The following is a 19,126-nucleotide window of genomic DNA, read 5'->3' as shown; positions in this document are numbered from 1 at the left end:
CGAAATGTAATTTTGTAAACTTAACATTTGCTATTGCACAAGTGTAGGCAACCGCCTCTATGAATAAGGATGTGCTGTTTGCAATTTAACCCATTAAATAAATAATAAAAAAAAGGAGGCTCAAGTGTAGAGTGACTACTATACTTCCACATTAGCACTAAACTCCCCTTTAGCTTCTGATCTGGCTACACAAGGACACAGTACTTACCTGGAAAAAAGGAAGTTTAGCCAACTGATGTAATATAAACTTTACAATATGTGACTACTGATCAAAACTCTGAGACAGCTGCCAGAGAGATATACACTAAAGCATGCAGGATAGAAACCTCATGCTCACAGCTCAGCCACAGATTAGGAACCCAGGGAAAAACCTAGCCTGTTCTTAACTTGTAATTCAGAAAGTTCAGATTCCAGTGTAGCTATACAACTTCAGCAAGGAAAACCAGCTTTAAATTTCACTACCATCTCCACTTTGAGGATGGTAAAGATTCACAGTACAGGAGTCTCAAATACAGTGCCAAAATCCCCTTCTACAGCTGTCACATATGTAGATGACAGAGAATGGAAAATGGAATCTAGATTTACCTATTAGAAGCTGAGTTCCTCAACCATCCACTGTTGATTTCAATATTCCACAGGACTTTAAAAAAAGGTTCAAGTACAGCAATATAATTGTAGATAGAAAACAGTTTTTCCAAGAGCCTTTAAAAGGGAGCATCATATCTATCCTTATATGCAGCCTTACAGTTTGATCCAGACATGTGACAAAACTTGCTCATGTAAGACTTCATATACAACTTGCTGCTTCTAATAAAAAAAATTCACCCTCAAAGAATCAGCTTAAAAAAAAAAAAAAATCCTTTTTTCAGCATTCAGTGTAGATCTGTATATTTCAACATGCATAAGTATGCATGAGGGCCAGTTAAAAAAATTCTGCAAGCTATTTCTGAAGGTGAATAGTTAAAATGAAATCAAAAGCATCACAAGAAGGTTTTAAGTTGAATCACAGATTAAGGCAGGATCCTGGAACTACGAAGAACTCAGAAGAAAAAAAAAAGAAAGAAAAACCTGTGGAAAAGTGTTTGGCAATTGGAAGGTGTCAATAAAACCAGGATTTGTTTACAACAGGTTATTGCAATGGGGAGAGGAAAACGGAGTTTACCCAATGATTTATCGCTGTTTATGACATTTTGCTGTCGGTACAGTAAAGGCCTCCCAGGATCTGGTTTGTCCTCCTGAAAAAAACCAAACCAAAAACCAAAATAGATTTTTTGCATCAGACATCTGTTGGAAACAAACCTCTTGGACAGTTTCATAGAAAGGAAATTCCTGCAAACAGATGGCTTAAATAGCAAACCAATATAAGACATCTTAAAACTCTGCAACTGAAGTGGCACTAGTTGTCTAAACTTAGAAGAAAACAAGTTTTTGCAATAAAATGCAACATTTTTTATAAGTCAGTTACTCTCATTTTCCTTCTCAGTTATGGTCACTGCATGTATGACAAGTCAATGAAAAAAAAAAAATCAGATTTGTTTGGCAGAAGAGTTTTGTTATACCTTTTTAGGAGGCGTGGCAGCAGCTGAAGGGAGTGAAACATGCACAAAGTCATCTGAAGTGCACGGTGGAGGAGGTGATGTGGCTGGCGTTCCCAAAGGTGTTCCTTTCCCCCCTGCTGGAAAGGAGGAGCAAAAGTTTTCTCAGCAAGGCTCCCACCTCCTCATTTCAGCTGAATATTGTATGTGAAGAATTATAAGTTTAACCACTATCTCAACCATTTACTACTTAGATCTCCTTCAACTATTTACCAAGATAAAAGTGCACGGTTTCCAAAAGGCCTGTTTCAGACTTTGGCACTTAATTCATGGTAACTTATTTCCTATCTCAGTGTTTGCATTAGTACTGCTCTAGATGACCAGGTACTCAGTTCACAGAAGTAATGACTTAAGCTTATCAAGCAGCACAGTGTGGCATTCCCATTTAAGAAGCTGACAGCAAAATTTACAGCCAGAATTTCTATTATAATAAACCTTGAAGGCCTAATTCCAAAACACAGCACGTACCAGATGTGCCAAAAGCTTTGCTGTAAGGTTGTGATGCAGACTGGGATGACTCTGACGGGACAATTCCAGGAGAGGTTGGTGGAGTGGTCATACCACAAACTGCAGAAGGACTCCAGATGGTAACCTGTGTAAAAGCAATACACAACACACAAATCAGTGAAGCTCAGAAAAGGAACATGTGAAGCATCTGTATGCAGGTTCTGACACAGAAAATCAGATGAGTATTAAATCTTAAACGTACACTAAGTTCTGAAGAATTCACAGGACTACTCAGAAATATGAATTTTTTAGATTGTCACGAGAAACTACAAACAAAGTGCAAAGAATTAAAAGCATGCTGCGCTTTATCTTCTGCTTTACCTGCTGTGGCTCAGTTGACAGCCGTATTGACTGTGGGCTCAGAATCTGAGGTAGCTGCCCTGGCATTTGTGATAGTGTTAGCCGAGGAGTGGAATATGGGGTAGAAGTCCCTGAAAGTTTAAAAAAATTAAAAAAAAATTAAAAAATTAAAAGTATCCTACACATCAAATACAAATCAATTATTCTTCTGGCTAGTATTCAAAAGCTTTTAACCAAAACATTTCAAATCCATTCAACATACACAGTCTTAGCTACCAAACAAAGAGACTTTTCTTCCAGCCCAAGAAAATATCTATTGAATATATTACATACTACAGCTTTTTTTCTGGTTTGTTTGTCGCTTTGGGGCAGGGGGGATAGGGGAAGAAGAGGCAGTGGAAAGGCAACTTTGCCAACATTCTGTATGTCTGCATGACCAGAGCATGTATCTATATATTTCTTTTTTCTTAAACGACTGTTTGTTTTCTGGTGCCTAAGAATCGGACTTTAAGTGGGATAAATCAGTAAGATGTCTTTTTGCTAAAGGGCCAGTTTTCCTCCAGGAATTGGGTATTCATTAGCCATCAGGCAGGTCTTACCATAGCTGCTCTGTGTGTCAATGTAATAGCGGGCACTGGGGTCAGTTTGATGATGTTTTAAGCTTGTGCAGAGTTTCCGAGACACAGAGTAATAGCCATCTTCATACGAGGCTTCTGCAGGGTCCAGGGAGATTTTGGCACATTCTATCACAACATCATGAGTTTCTAGTCTTTTCCACCTGCAGACAGTTTTTGGATCCAAAAGAGTAAGTTAGTCAATTGTTACAAACAGGAGTTCCTGGAGATATGAGGAATTGGCTTGTAGGATAGCTCATTTGTTCCAGACAGCTTTGCATGCTCCCAGCCAAAACTGGAACAAGGCACCACACAGAAATTGCAACCAGATGACTTGTAAGAGGGGGTCTCAGAGAGGAGACAAACAGGTTTGACACAGAGATCCATAAAGGTCTGCCATGGAGCACTCTGGAAAGGAGGAACAGCGTACGAAGACTTGGTTGATCCTGAGCTTCAGCAGCTGTAGAAATCAGCTCAACTAGACTCAGATGTTGGTAGTCAAAATTTAGACATGCCAGCAGTGAAGGAATCTTATATTATTTAAGCAAATACCATCTGCAATGCCAGTTTCAAGTCTGTGTTTTTCCTCCCAAGTTTTGGGAATGTTTTTTTATTACTACTACCTCCTTCATTCTGAAAACTTTTTCTCACTAAATTAAGCAGCTGGATTAGATCTGCCCAATATTTCAAGGGATGGAAGTTCACTGTAAAGAAGAGAAAGCACAGGAGGCTGTCTATTAAAGGCTGAGTTGCTTTTGAATGTAAGGTATTATGTGCAAGATACCAAATCAGAAGGCTTCAACTGGTAGTTTTGTGCCAGTTGTACTCCTTAGTGGTGCCACCCTCCCCCCTGTCTGAGAGAAGCCTGCAAAACTGAGCATTGTGATATTCAATAGGTTCCCATTTAGTAGTGTTTTCCTAGTGGCTCTGAAAAGCAGGGCAAGAGCACTACTGTGCAGCAACAAGAGTCAATTTCTCCTCTTCAGTGGCTGGGCCTGTGGAGACAAGAGAAAAGCAGCAAGTGGTGCTGCTGCAGGCAAATGAGCCTATTTCTAAAGAAAACTAATACAGCTGATAATGTTAAGACATACCTGTTAAAAGAACTGATCTGTTAACTGAACCATTATCTAGGTACCAAAACAAGACACACTGAAGCCATTTTAAACACTTAAATCCCACAAGTACTTCAACAAACCAAAAAAATATGACCCAAACCTTAAGCCAATGAAGCAGGTCAGTGGTAGTTTCTCTTTATTCATTATAAGCAAATTCTTTTAGAACTGTATGAGGATGTTTTATTGTTAAGTCATAAAATTAAGACAAAGTCAACTGTTCAGTAGAAGACAGATTCTATCCCAGACACGAAACGAATTTAGAATCCCGACATTGCTGTTAATGGCCTTTCACAACAATTTTAGCTTATTCATCCAGCTGTACGCTTGGATGAAGAAAGTCTTCATGTTTACCTGGTGTACCTATGAATACGGGTGGCAAACACCACTGGCACACGCTGTTGCTGACAGAAAAGGTTTTGCTGTAAGCCTTCTGAAATAACCCAGCTAAAAGCTGTTCATTTATAGCCTTTCCTAATAGCAGAGTGAACATATATACCTTCGTGGGTCCAGTTCATGGTCCTTAGATCCAGTCACTAATTCTGGATGAATTCGCACATGTTCCATCATTGGCTGGATGAGCAAGAGCAAGAAGAAGTATGTATTATCGGTACAGCATCTTTTGATTGCACTAAACTACACAAAGCTGATGAGCAACCTACTGATCCCAATATTTCAGAATGTTACATTTAACAGATAAAGCTAACACACATCATCACAGCTTCAAGAGATGATCTTGCTCCGAACTGAGATTTCAGTCCAAACTGAGATTTCAGTCCTCCAATAGCCTGTTTTTATTCTGTTTTGTTGAGCAGCTCTCAGTTAAATCAATGTAGTGTATTAAATTGGCAAATACCTGCCTTTATACAGCTATGAATTCCTTGTCTCAGATAACAGAGACGAGCAGCATTTTACCTTGACTACCTCTTCAAAGGTCTCCAAGTTTTCCTTCATACTGTAGTGAGAACGCAGAAAGGAGACAAAATTGCAAGGATACATTCCATAAAGACGATGAAAGAGAGCATAGACGCTGGCATGAAGATGGACAAGATAAATCTCTGCCACGTGACCTGGAAAAAGTAGTTAGAATCATTTTCATTACATCGGAGAAAAGAACAAAACTTCTAAGAATGCAAGCGAAGTACTTTTAAATTTGAAACGTTAACTGGAACAAGTCTTCCGAAATATGAACAGTCCCTAGTGAAACCGTGAAGTCTTCCAAGAGAATAGGCAACACTTACTCATCAGCTCACAGCAAAACCAAAAATTAAGATATGAACCATTAATTTCAACCAGTATCCTGTCAAAGTACAGCATTTTTTATTCAAGTTAAAACCTGAAATCCCTCTAGATAGTGAGCCAGAGTCTTCAAGACTGACTGAATGATTAAAAAAGAAAACTAAGGTTTGCTTCACTTCAAAGGTAAAAACTAAAAGCTTGTATCCACAAAAAGCAATTGCAACAGACTTGTGTCTTACTGGCCATCTTATAAGTTCCAATCTTGCAATGCAAAGTGGCCCTCTAAATTGCATCTCTACGTGCTTAATGTAGCATTTGTTCATACAGCCATGAGACACATACATAGATAACGCTAGCGTTAGATATCAGACGCCTTACAATAAATTCAGCAAAACCAATTCATCAGAACCAATGCTATAACTGAGAAAACTAGTTTTACCAACACTTTCATGACTATTGACAGTTGCCCATTAAAGGAAACTCCTACATGTTGCTTCTTCCCCCTCCCCATCCATACCTGGGAATCTCAAATTCCCAAATATCTGCCTCAAATGTTAGCATTTTCCCTTCTCTATCCATTAAGACCAATCTCTGCTTTTCACTGTCATCAAGGTAGCATTTCAGTCCAGTGAAACTTCATGTAGTAGCACCACCATATGGAAGAATCTATGAGACTTCTAAATTTTGAGCAAAGCAGCACTCCCTGATGCTAGCTACCAAAGAACAGAATAGCTTGTGGGCTTAACACATGGTTTTCTGCATTTAAATAATCTCAGACCATTAAGAGTCTCACAAAAGAATGTGCTCACCAACTGCATAAGAGTCACAAGGATACTACTAAACCATAACTGCATGCAACAAAGTTGAAATCTCACCTGGATTCTGCAAGCACCAGGCTGAGAGACGCCCAAAGATACCAAAGAAATCGTGAAGGTACTGTTTGCCAGACTGAGGAATCATTGGCAACATGGTTATTAGCACTAGGACACCTGTGGTGAGTACTACTACATCTGTGTCAGTCTGCAAGAAGGGAAAAAACCTGCATTAGTCAGTTCAGAGTTGAACTTAATTTTTTCCAAGGATGAAGTGAACACTGAATCACCATCATGGAAAAAGTTCTCAACTTTGAATCAGTCCCTCTGAAACCTACCATAATTTAATGAACCAAGATTATTGTCTCTTTCATCCAGAACTGCTCTAAGAAAAAGATTTGGGATTCTTGCTCCTATTCTGCTGTTCTTCTGGATAAAGACTTGACTTAGTTAAAAAGGGAACATCACCACAGTTCCACAATTGAGCAGAAAAAAAAAAATCACTGGTATGGGAAGCATATTACGTACACCCTTCCATCTTTCCCAGACCTAAGCACGTACAGCATTCAGAGCCTAGGAAACTGCAAATCTGATCAGGGCATTCAAGGATGTTGGCCAATTACCAACACAAGGGTCAAAAGCTTTTCTATTAAACCTGGTTGATGACTCTGGCTGCTAAATATTTCATAAAGCAGTAATTCAAACAATAATTAAGACCCCATGGCTTACACAGACAGAAAGGGATGCAGCAGTAAAAATCTTTAGCTAGATGAAACAGTCATAATCAGATTTTAGGACAGGACACAGAAAATGTTCAAACTCTTTCCCAGTGGGGTCCCTATTTGCTTCCCCAGCTTAATGCACATTTTCCTTGGCAGTTGCTCTGCTTTGTCAGGATAGGAGTGTAAACAGCACAGGTAAGCCTGTGGCCAGATGCCACTGAGCTGGTCTTTGTATCTCCCAAGAGCCATTAGGGCTGACTGGATGTATTCAGTGTTACGAATTTTTCTTCCTCTGTGTAGTCCATGACCTCTATTCTCCCTCAGTCAGACATAACCTTTCACAGCACATTTCATGTCCATCCCTAGCCCTCTGTACACATCCCTTGCACTTCCACATCTCTGTTCTACTCCCACCAGTTTTCTGACACATTTCACTCCTCTCACAATCAGGTAAGACTCACACTGAAAAGGATAACAGAACTCGTCAGGCACGTCAGGAGTTCCAGTAACAGCACTTGTAGCTTCTTCTTTGTCAGTTACAAATTCATTGTGTTTTTGTTTTGAAGAGCACTGGCACTTGACTACATCATGTATTTTAATGTGACTTGAATGACTAATACAAATTCTTCACTATCATATTAAATGGTATTATTGACAATGCATTCTAGGTCTCAAAATACTTTCCATTCTTTATGCACTGTTACAATACTGTACAGTATGATAACTGATAAATTTGCAGAAGGGAAAAAAAAACAACACCAAAGCATGGGGAGACAGCTACCTCCCTGTAATCCAGCATGTCTGTAGCTAAGAAGGGAAAGTGTGCTAATTCCAAGGTAATTTCACCATGGAATAGTCTATTGCACGGCCCATCTACACTGCAAGTAGAGTATATTACCTTACATGCACGAATTTCAGAATTCACTAAGGAGAAGTTATAGTATTTCTCATTAAGTTCACATTCAAGATACCCATCAACTTCACCAACAGCCCTCTGTCTTTTAACTTATTTTTAGAAAAGTTTTAGTAAACTTTCCTAACTCGAAGTTATACAGTGACAGTAGCTTTTATAAACAAGGTTGTCAGTAATAACAGGATCAGCACAGAGTATTCAGTTGATATAATACCACTGTGGCTCAGTATTTTAATCAACATTTTGCCTCTTCTCACAGCTTAACTAAATGACATCAAAACAGAAAAAAAATGCCTCGCATTACAAGTATGTATGTTTACATCAGGTGTACAAGTTTTTTATGGACAACACTGACAGTTCTCACCTTGAGACATTTAAGTAATGAAAGCAGGAGAGGTGCTTGAGAAAGCTTATGTTTCCAAGATGGTTGTCGTCTTATCACGTGTCCCAGCAGAGAGAGAGTGGGTAAACGGGTAGCAGCTTTGCCCATATATTCATTAATTTTGTCCAGTAGATGCTGATGGCAGATTTGGCACAGAGTGGTAGAAAAAGGAAAGGTATTTATATTTAACTGGTATATACTCTTTTTCACCAATCTATATTCAGCAGTTTGCCATTGCCAATTATGGAAACTATTGGCATTTTACAAATATACAGGATCTAAGAACAAATAAAAACCAGCAATAAATTTAAGTCTGCTGGTAGTGAAATGCAAACTATTCGGTCCAGAAGCAGTCACTGCACCTCAAAACGTTTATCATAAATAAATAAAACATTCTGGTCAGCAGAAGTAAAATAATTTGTAGTGCCATTCTCTCAATCTATATGAAAATCCTTACTTGCTCTCAAAATGCCCAATTTGTTTCAGGCTAACACTCCAGCATTGAACAAGCAGCAGTAGCATTGCAGAGAGACAACATTAGTCCTTGGAAAACCTTCATTTACAGAGGGTCTTTGTTTAATTGGGTCAGTTTAATCAACCCAAGAAACATAGACCTTTGAAGTTTTTTTAAAACTTAACTACTCTTACTACAAAGACACTACATCTCTACAACAAGGTAATTCTATACCAGAATGGAAAAACAGAGTTCTAACAGATGCTATTTAAAGGCTGCTTCAATACCAGACTAAAATCTGCCACACTTAATAACAAGACTTTTTTACCTTGTCATGAGGCTCTTGCAGTGTGGACAGTATATGCAGTGCCTGCTGAGAATTGGTTTCCAAGTAATAGTCCACCAGGTTGTTCACAAGCATAGGTCCACGGTCTATCAGTTTGTTTACAGCAAGAAAAAACCATACATTCTCAATACACTAAAAATGAAGCCATTTTTACAGGGACACTGCACAACTTTTTAACAACTATTACACAATTTATAACATAAACCAGTATGTAGTGTTTACCAGACCTTTAGGAAAATGAGGCCTCTCAACTACATTTTCTCGTTCCTAACCATTCAAGCAATTGCATTCAGCTCAGTTATTAAAAAAACTAGTTATTTTCCCTAACAATTACTGTCTAACCTTCAAAACCTAGAGGTAGCTGAACTGAGAGGGTATTTCACCCAGTACAGGTAAAGAGTTCAGGAGTAACTTTACATTCTCTCCCTTCAACAGACAAAAGAGAGCAAGTTCAGGGACAAGGACACTGACAGTGCTCTCATGCTCTGAAAAGGCTCTGTCAACATAAGGGATGCCTTAATAGCAGCAATCATTTTTTCAAGAAAGTCTGGGTCTGTTGTTTTGTTTGGGGTTGGGGTTTTTTGTTGTTTCTTTTTCGAATGAACAAAATCCCGCTAGTTCCCATAATGTGGATGACACCTACTTCTTTCTAGCTACACTTGACAAAGAAAGTTTCATCAGTTCCCAGCTTGAGGTTATGCCCCAGGAAAAGCTAGTCATTTTATAACAGCATTTTAATTACATAACAGACCTTCCAAGAGGCATGCCATTAAGCAAAATGGACCGAAGTCTCAATCCTTAAAGCAATTTCAAACCCAAATATCAAGAGCTTCTTTCAAGTTGCATTTGCAAAGACTGTGTCTAATAGAAAAAACCCATTATTATACCTTTATTGGTGTAAAAGCAAAACCCTTCCTCCAATTACATATAAGGATACATACCACAAATGAGATTATCTTTGAAGGCAGCTGTTATATCTTCCAGGACACCCAGAATTGGAGAATCCAGCATTGAGAGGAGCTCACCAACATTTCCTTGCTGTGCCATGATGCATGTACTAACATGAATGCGGAGGTTAAAATTTCAGGAAGTTCCTCATTGGTGCCTCTCTACCAGACTAGGAGAGAAGAGAGAGCAGATGAATGAGCTTTCCTTTTTCCCTTTCCATCTTAAATCTCTCATCACTTCCCTATTTCTTTTCTGCAGTATTGCCCATTTAACAGTTTTACACTGAAAGGATTGCTAGAGTTTACACACTTGCAATAAAAGCTGTAAGAGAAAAGTTTACGAAGAAGCCAATGAGTCACAAGCAGGGTTTTCTTCATCTTTTTAAAAAAGACATTAATCTGTTTTGCGGAAGACCTTGGCTAGCATATATAGACTGTCAGAGTATTCTGTTACTGTACTTTTTTACTTTGCTCTCCAGGACAGTCAACTAAGACTAAAGTTTTGAATAAAATGCAAATAGCTCCCTGGAATCACTCCATTCTCGCCTTCTTACAGCAATTCCTCCTCAACCAACCTTTCAAGTCCTTTGCATAGTGGTCTACACTATGGACAAAATATGCATCTCAAGATCCTTCTCCACTCCCGTGGCTAGATTAGAAATTCACTGCCCTCGGCTTTGCATTATTGCATACTAATAGATTTGTGCTTTAATACTTGCAACTTGGCCAAGTTGCAGCTGTTAGGAAACTCGGTTAGGGTTACTACAGCTGCTGTTCCTTGGCCACCCTGTGCATACTAAATCACAAGCTTAGCAGCACAACATACCTTGTTTTCACATGTATAATTTGTGCATTATATATTAAAAACTCTGCAGTGCAAAAACTGTATAGATTATTAAATGCAACAGTGTGCAGATAACATGACTGGTCAGCTTCACAGTACTAAGCCTGAGCAAATCTAAGCCATTTCAGGGATTCAGGTATCACATCTATCTATCTATCATAAAATGAATCAAGTTTTTCTTTATCCATAAGAATCCTATGCTGAACCTTTCCCAGTGGCAGAAAGCATCTGGCTTCACATCACACCTAATTGTATTAGCAAGGGTTTCTTCTTTCCTCCTACTTCCAGCTAGCATGCATTTTTCACTTCCTCCATGGAAGGCAAGACTGACACGTACCAAGTTTACACACAAGATTTTTTTTACTGCAATTGTGTATACAGCACCTGTTCTGTGGACAAGTTGAGCCTCTGTCTGCAATGCTGCCAGCCACACACCTTTCATGATCACTAATAAAGAAAAAGCATGAAGGGGTTAACAAAAGGTGTGATTTATTTCTTCCTTATCAAACCTTGTATATTCAGAACAGCATTAAGTTCTTTACTAAGCATAGCAGAGCTATGTACCTCCTGCGTGAGGAAAGTCAGCCCTTAGTTTGAAAAACACCAAAAGGTGTTGCACAGTTGCCCGTTCCAGAACTGTCCACAGGTTAAGCTGTGCAACTGCCTCCAACTAGATGACTTTCACAAGATTGTAGTTTTGTATTGTGAACCTTCAAAAGCTGCTACAGAGTTTTATTTATGGTAAAATCTTACAGACAAAGAAGTCTTCTCTTATCCTACCAAATTCTGAACATAGAATAATTACTGTAATTGTTTAAGTCTTTAGATTCTAGTCAAAACATTGTTAAGACATTAGCCAAGGACCATATATCAGTGCTCTATTTTAAATGATAATTCTGTAATTACTTATATACATATTACTTTCTTGAAAACTTATGTTTAATAATGTTACTGGACAGGAGGAGTTAACCTGTCTACCAGTAAACTTTGTCATTTGCAACATATCACTCTGTACTTGCAGAACTGCCCAAGGTCACTTTTATTAGGGCCACAAGACATCAGCTTACTTAATCTGGCACTGATTGCAAATTCAAAGGTGATAATATGCCACCACACTCACAACAGGCATTTCATTAGCAACAAACTTTCTTGAAGCGTCCCAGTAATCACAGTTCCAGAACACAAAAACACCCCCACCCTCAATTTTTAATGATCATAGCTGCACAGCTGGACAGTCCAAATACAATTTCAGTTCATCTACAAGCAGCTAGCAGAGTCTACTAATATAAGTGTTTCAGTTTTAAATGCTATTTCTTTTCATGTCCCACGCTGGCAAGACCTTAAAAACTGCAGACTTAAAACTGGCTGGTAGTGTAACCAAGACTTTCAACTAAAGATAATAAAATAGAAACTTGGGATGGGGGAAAAGAGTCACTTTTTACTCAAATACAGAATGGATCTCTGCTTTCCAAACAGATGAGGGTTGGGATTTGTTGTGGTTTGGGGTTCCAGGGGGGTTTTTTGTTTTGTTTGTTTGGGTTTTTTGGGGTTTTTTTGTTGTTTTTTTTTTGACTCTACATTGTGCAGACTTCCAAACTTCAACTTCTTCCTCAAAGAGGTTGCTGTTAAGAAGGCAAGCAATGTTCAAAGGGTAATACCATCTTTTCAAAAAGTTTAAAGCCACTCATCCATGCAACCTAAGGAGTCAACCTTCTACTTTGTTACTCATCTTCAGGAGCCAACTGCTTTTTTAATTTCTAGTAACAGCTGTAATATTTTAATTTACTAAATTACAGTTATACTGAGATACCCAGAATACACGCAGAACTATATATGGAGAAATAGTTTATTACAAGTAATCTACTCCTTTATTTCTGAGAACACTATCTTTGAGACCGTAAAGGGCTTTGCAACATAGGTGCCTCAATTTCTATCAGGATACAGTCTCAGCTATGGTTAAGCAATAGATTAATAGCTTCCTAAGCAGCATGAATTAGTTGTTTAAAGTCTTGTTAACAAAAGAGGTGCATGACCACACCCCCAAACCAGCTGCAAGCAAAACCTGTTTTGAGAATTAAAGCAGCATAAACACTTGTCTCTGCTTTTTTATCCCATAAAGACCTTGTCAACTCTTTTCTTTGATACCCCGCCCCCCACCAGCGTGGAAAGAATGCTTTTATTTCTTATTTTCCTCTAGTAATACTATTATACTTGGACCAGATCTTCATCACACCAGTAAAAACCTCAACAGCAGGTTTCACTAATTCTGATATGGCCAGAGGAAAAACTATAGCATGGTGAAATCAAGAAACGTGTATGTTTCTGGAAGTCAGGTTCAACAATACACTTGCAGACAGATGTGAAAAACACTGGTTTAAGTGTTCAGCAGGTAAGAGGATTTCAAACTTTATGCTATCGGCCTGATGGCACGCACAAACATTACGATCAGATAAAGCAAGGTTGATAACGCAAGGTTAGTTGCTGACAGCTATACACGTAGGTAACTAATAATTTCCCAAGCTCCCTAAACTAATTAAAACAGATGGCTCGAGTGACCTTGTGCCAATAAATCCAGCATAGTTTGAATGAACTTGTCAATCTGTCGATCATGCACTGAAGTACTTTACATAAAGTGGAGCAATCTCCACCCCAAAGTATTCAAAAAATTAATAAAAGTATTCCAAACCACATCTAAAAATGGGACACTATTACACATAGGTACTTCACTAGGTGGAAAGTTTATCTGCTGAAGTTACATAAACACCAGTATAACGTTGTCACCCCGCTATACACAAATACTCACAATTTTACAAAAGCAAATCACAGCTTTCTTGATGCAGAATCTCTTGTAAAATCATTTGTGAGGAATAGATTTGAAATCCTAAATAAAACTAAGGCTGAGATCCTCTAATCATATTGGGTCCGCAATGCCCAACACAAATGAACAAACCAGGAAATTCCAGCAATAGTCTTAAATCGTGTCACACTTTTTTTAAGCAAAGACAGCTGAATAACTAGTTTACAGGCAACAGGCTTTTAACTTCAATCAGAAAGCACTGTGTTCTGGTAGATGAAGTACATTTCCCAGGGGCCACAGTATCAGTGTGATTTATGACCAGTCCCACCAGTAATTTGTGGTGTGATTTTCAAATCTTGTAGATAAGGAACTCAGGACAGGTCAGGTCAAGGAACTTCCATTACCGTGTAAAACAGTGAGATCATCCATTGAATGCCACAGTATTTCATATCTGGGATTGATACAACATCTGTGGTGAATAGGATCTCCTCCCTTAAATCTTTAGAGTATCATATCACAACCACGTCTTGCTTCTCAAATACACAGTGTACAAGATGAGGCTCTTTAATGCTTCCATCCCTAACTACTGCAATCATTCCTCTATTAGAAGAATTTCCACATCCCTGCAGCCATACTTGGAACTGACAGGATTAAGACTAAGTCAGTAACTTTTCTATATGGTTTGAGTCACTGATTCTTCACTAACTTTTAAGATTAGTTTTATATAAAAGATCCAAGGCACTAAGTAGTAAAGAGTGAAAAAAAATATCTGTTTAAATGCCTTTTAAAATGCAACATTTTAATCTCACTGGAAGATATAAACACCTATAGCAAACTTCTTATTGTAATATTCAAGAGCTTTCATAAAGACAAATTTTAATAAAAAGTATTAATTTTAAGTACCAGTACAACTTTGGAGCCAGCTTACAGGAGAAAAAGGAGAAGCCAACAAGCCAAGAACCAACTTGTTTTAAAAAATGTTTTCAGTAGCTAATTTAACCACAACACAATACTGTTAAGCTACAAACTCAAGACAAAGGAAAAGACTGTAAAAATATTCACTGGAAAAGGCTAAATAGAGAAAGAGATAGCAGAGTATTTCAGAAGATTATGACTTCTGTAAGTATTTCTGTCAAGAGATGTTCTTCTGTTCAGTGTATTTTTATCCCAAGCCAAATGAAAAAGCAGCTGGTAGTGCCAGTTATGCTTCTCTGAGGAGTGGGGAGGAGGGGGACACACTCAACATACACGCACACTCCTCCCAGAATGTCCTCAGCATTTGCTGTAACAACGTAGAAATTCAGACACCAGAAGCCCTTATTCTGGGGGATGGTGTGTGGGGGGATCAACATCAGCATTTCATCCCTCTTCATTAACCATGAGTTAAATTTGCGGCATGCCAGTAAATGGTTATGCCCCCCCTGCCCCAAGAGAAAAGGAGGATTTCAACAACATAGACCACCGCTGACAGCAACGAAGTGAAGCCAGACCTCGAGACTTACAGTTTTCCATCTGATTTCTACTGCAGGTAAAGTAAGGTCCTCAAGTACTGCTTTGGCAGAGGCCATGAATGAGGACAGAAGTATTTTACAGCAATCATTGTTTTCAAAGAAAAATTCATATTGACAACAAAGCAGCCTTTCTCGCTCAAATCTTTGAAATGTTTGTCATGAAAGGATAAGCCTCCCTCCCTCCCATCCAATATACAAAAATCCAAGCCTGTTTTATATTTCCTAACAATACTCAATTTTATATTTTCTTCACAGGTAGACTAGACTCTACCATTAGAGAAGTGACATAAGCAATGAATGAAAAGTGACAGTAGGGAGAAAAACCACTGGTGGCAATAGGAAAGTAAGCAGATGATCATTTCTTTTTTCACCATCCAGAAATAATAACTCTAAACACTTTAAACCGCAGTTCAAACTGATCATTACAATTGGCAGTATAATTAATTTAATTTACTTACTAATTTTTAAAGAATGAAGGTGTCTGGCTTCTTCTAGTAGTCCATATTTTTCTGCTTATTTTAAGATCTGATACGAGACCCCATTCCTAAACTTGATAATTATTTATAGTTATAACTCTATATTATATACATTCTCCTGTACTTTGTTACAGGTGTTTAACTGATGCAGGAACAGGAAGATCACAAAACCCCAATAATCCCAAACAAAGAGAGAAAATAATATTCAGCAATTTTTACGATTCTTTTGAAACTATGCTGTGCTAATACACTATACTAATTGCTACCCATCAAATTTCTGTCAGAGGGAATATTGTTTAAAAGCAATGCATACCGAAAAAAGCCCAAACATGGTAGGGCTGACACTTAACCCTTTGGCAGAAGCCATGCTAACAAGCCAGTTACTAACCTGAAAGGGAATGATTTCAATTCCTTATACACAACTGCATATATTAATAGCAAATAAATAAATAAGAACAAGCATTGTTTTTCTATGCCATTTTAATTAACAGTACACAAGGAAAGTAAGCTCAACTAAGGAATCTTTTGAAAACTACCAACAGGTAAAGAGAGAGCTCTAGACTTTAAGAGAGCGAGACTTCTAAATCTCCAAGGCAGTCTTTTTGCCACCAAGAGAAACTTTTAAACTTATTCAAAGAGTTAGGCTGCAGTTCAGTAAATCTTGAAACCACTGCGAACTACCTGGTGTACTCACTCAAGTCATTTTAACTACTCCAAGAATTAAAGTAGGCCTTACACAGAACACTACCAAATGATGTGTAACTTTTTAATTAAAACCAAAAAAGAATAATACCCAGGAAAGTGATAGCAGTTCACCACTGCAAGAAGTTTGCTCTGTATCTTAATGTGCTACCCAAAGAAATGCTTATGCTAACAAAGGAAGTATTATGACTTGTCCTTGTTATGTTATTAAACTACATGAAAATATAGCAGCTACATACCAGACCAAGATCCTAAGCTGTAATATTCTTTCAAAAAATATACACCTGTCTGCAACATGCCATAAAATCTCGTACCCTCCCCTGCCTCCACCATTAAAAAGTGCTTTGATTATTTGATTTGCTTATTACATAAGGTATATTTGAGTGTGAGAGACAGAGAGATGTTTGTGCATGCATGTGTGCACACATGTGTGTTATAGGCTATTCGGTTCTTATAGAGATTGACTTTGGTAATCACACCACCAGCTCATATAAGGTGTTTGGCAGTTGCAAGAAGTTCAGGGATCGGTACAAGTCAACATCCCAGCAGCCCAGCTCTAAATAGGGCCAGCATTCATTTTAAACCACAAATAGTTACTAAAGTCAAATGTTTGTTCAAACACCAAAACATCTGCAATTGGACAGTATATCTCACGTGGGAACCCTTTAATAATGCTACTTTTTATTAGTCACCAAAAAATTCTCAAGTAACAAAGAGTTAAAGAGCCAGGATTAAACACAGCCAAAGATAAAATCATTTTAATTAAAGCTTATCTCATGACACATTAAATATTCTGACTAAATTTTCATCTGAGGAAGTCCATGCAACTCCTCATAAAGGCAATTGAGTACTGGGTTGACTAGGCTGTTAAAAAACTAAAAAAACAGAACAAATGAACAAACAAAAACAAACTAAGAAAGTGTTTTACCGAGTAAAGGATTTAAGGCCATGATTTTATTTTAAGCTTAAATGTGGCATAGGTGCTTCTGATAAGCAGAGTACCTGACTGCTGCTTAGCAAAGTAAAGTCAACCGCAGACAGAAGTATGTACTCCCAGTGCTTGCACTATTCCTGAGTTTCCAAAGATTTGGCTTCTAGTTGTTCATACATGTAAACTGAAGAGGAATTTTTCCATCTGATGGGATCACTTCAGTAGTGCTTCGATTATGACGGATTTCTAACAACTTGCTACAGAAGTTAATGTCAGGAAACTACAGGATCAGACCAGACAAAGAACGAAAACCTTCTGTATTAGCATCCACTGGAAGGTTCTCTGGAAACAGCAGTTCTGGAAACAGTTCTGCACACAAAACCTGATCCCAGTTTCTGTGTAATTTCTATGGGTTTTGAATCATATACTCCTTTAAGGCATGTTCTTTCTTTCACTCATTGCCTTGTAAAAGACTCATTAAAAAAAAAAAACACACACAAAACAAACAACAAGGAGAGAAGCACTGACTAAACTGATAAAACAATGATAGAGGCTGCATCCATAGCAAACAAAGGGTGAAAACTTCAGAACTGCAGTCTTCCAAGTTGTGATAACAGGAAGCAAAATGTTTTCTTGAAGTACACAACATCCTGACTTCACATTACCTACCAACGAGCAAGGAAACAAGAGAAGCCTTCCTCACCAAGGGGACAGACTTTTAAAAACTGCTGTAATGCCTAACCCCGGACGAGGGAACCTCCTCAGCAAGTGACTGAGGCAGGGGAAGTCTGGAAATCGCTACTCAGCGTTTGAAACGGAGGTGCTGAACCTTTTTCGAGAAACCCCGCAAAATTAAATAGGCGCGTTGGCTGGGGGGGGGGGGTCCGGTTGGGGGAGGGGCAGGCCCCCCGGGCAGCCCTGCCGCGGCGCGGGGAGGGGGGCAGCGACCAAGAGCAAATTCGGCTGAGTAGAAGGAAAGGGGACAGAGGGGGGGACAGAGGGGGAACATCGCCCCCCCCCGCCAAGCTTTACCCTCGCCTTCCCTATCCCCCGGCCCCTTCCCTTTCTCCTGCCGCCTCCTCCCCGAGCCCTCTCTCCCTGCCTCCCCCTCTCTCTGTTCTCCGTTCCCCCCCCCCGTCTGCCCCCGCTCTCGCCCCGCTGGGGGAGGAAGGAGGAGGCCCAGCGCACTCACCTCTCCTTCTCCTCCCCTCAGCTGTTTACCACTCAGGGCTCCTCTAGCCCACAGGGCGCCGCCATCTTGGCCCTGCCTCCCCCTCCCCCTCCCGTCACAGGCCGCTTCTCCCCTCGAATCCCTCCGCCGCACAAACTAGTCCCACCCCTCCGCCTCACCCCCCCTCGCCCGACGCCGCGCCGGTCCCTCACCGCCCCACTCGTCTCTTCCCCCTCAAGGGCCTTTCTCCCCATGGGGGAGTAGGGGTGGGGTGACGGCCGCCGCGCCCACCCGGTCTCCCGCGGCGGAGGTATCTCGGCGCGGGAGCGATGCGGTCACGAAGAGGTCGCGTGATTCGGGGGGCGGGGCCGCCGGGAGCTCCGGGCGGCGGGCACGTCACGCGGGGCGGGGCGGGGCCGGGCGGCGGCCGGTAAACAAGGTGCGGCCTGAGGGGAGCGCGGCGGCCGCCCCGCGGGACGGCGGCTGGGGCCGGGCCCCGGCCCTCGGTACCGAGCGAAGAGGACCCCGTGTTTTCCCTGTTCCCCCTCCGCCCGCGCTGCTGAGCCGGCCGTGGCGCCCAGGGGTGTGGATCGGGACCGGGGGTGCCCGCGGGCCTGGGCTCGGCCGCCCTCCCCTCCCTCCCGCCCTGCCTCGGGACAGGCCGGCTGAGGCAGCCGTGCGGCGGTTCCGCGGGCCGCGCCGTGAACGTGGTTCCAGGCTCCTGCCTGAAAGAGTGTTTTTTTAAGTGCGT

At 40.2% G+C, this 19,126-nt stretch overlaps 1 protein-coding gene across 7 annotated transcripts in view; it reads right to left on the bottom strand.

Moving 5' to 3' along the window:
• TSC1 (TSC complex subunit 1) overlaps positions 1 to 18,716 on the bottom strand; it is a 28,921-nt gene extending 10,205 nt beyond the window's left edge. For 2 of the 7 annotated variants that reach the window (XM_072882781.1, XM_072882785.1), the window contains exons 1-13: positions 18,397 to 18,485; positions 11,172 to 11,234; positions 9,938 to 10,113; positions 8,979 to 9,082; positions 8,179 to 8,331; positions 6,243 to 6,387; positions 5,044 to 5,198; positions 4,628 to 4,701; positions 3,002 to 3,180; positions 2,424 to 2,533; positions 2,064 to 2,187; positions 1,560 to 1,675; positions 1,163 to 1,235 (exon numbers count right to left, since the gene is read on the bottom strand). In XM_072882781.1, coding sequence (XP_072738882.1) covers positions 1,163 to 1,235; positions 1,560 to 1,675; positions 2,064 to 2,187; positions 2,424 to 2,533; positions 3,002 to 3,180; positions 4,628 to 4,701; positions 5,044 to 5,198; positions 6,243 to 6,387; positions 8,179 to 8,331; positions 8,979 to 9,082; positions 9,938 to 10,043 — 1,339 coding nt within the window. In that variant the 5' untranslated portion in view covers positions 10,044 to 10,113; positions 11,172 to 11,234; positions 18,397 to 18,485. Of the gene's footprint in view, positions 1 to 1,162; positions 1,236 to 1,559; positions 1,676 to 2,063; positions 2,188 to 2,423; positions 2,534 to 3,001; positions 3,181 to 4,627; positions 4,702 to 5,043; positions 5,199 to 6,242; positions 6,388 to 8,178; positions 8,332 to 8,978; positions 9,083 to 9,937; positions 10,114 to 11,171; positions 11,235 to 18,396; positions 18,494 to 18,587 lie in introns of those variants that run through there. The other 5 variants (XM_072882782.1, XM_072882786.1, XM_072882784.1 and 2 more) reach the window with 5 other exon arrangements.
• Positions 18,717 to 19,126: the final 410 nt, after the last annotated feature.

This window comes from Ciconia boyciana, chromosome 18, assembly GCF_034638445.1.
Source record: "Ciconia boyciana chromosome 18, ASM3463844v1, whole genome shotgun sequence".
In the NCBI taxonomy this organism is placed as follows: Eukaryota; Metazoa; Chordata; class Aves; order Ciconiiformes; family Ciconiidae; genus Ciconia; species Ciconia boyciana.
This window is presented reverse-complemented; position numbering and strand designations above follow the sequence as displayed.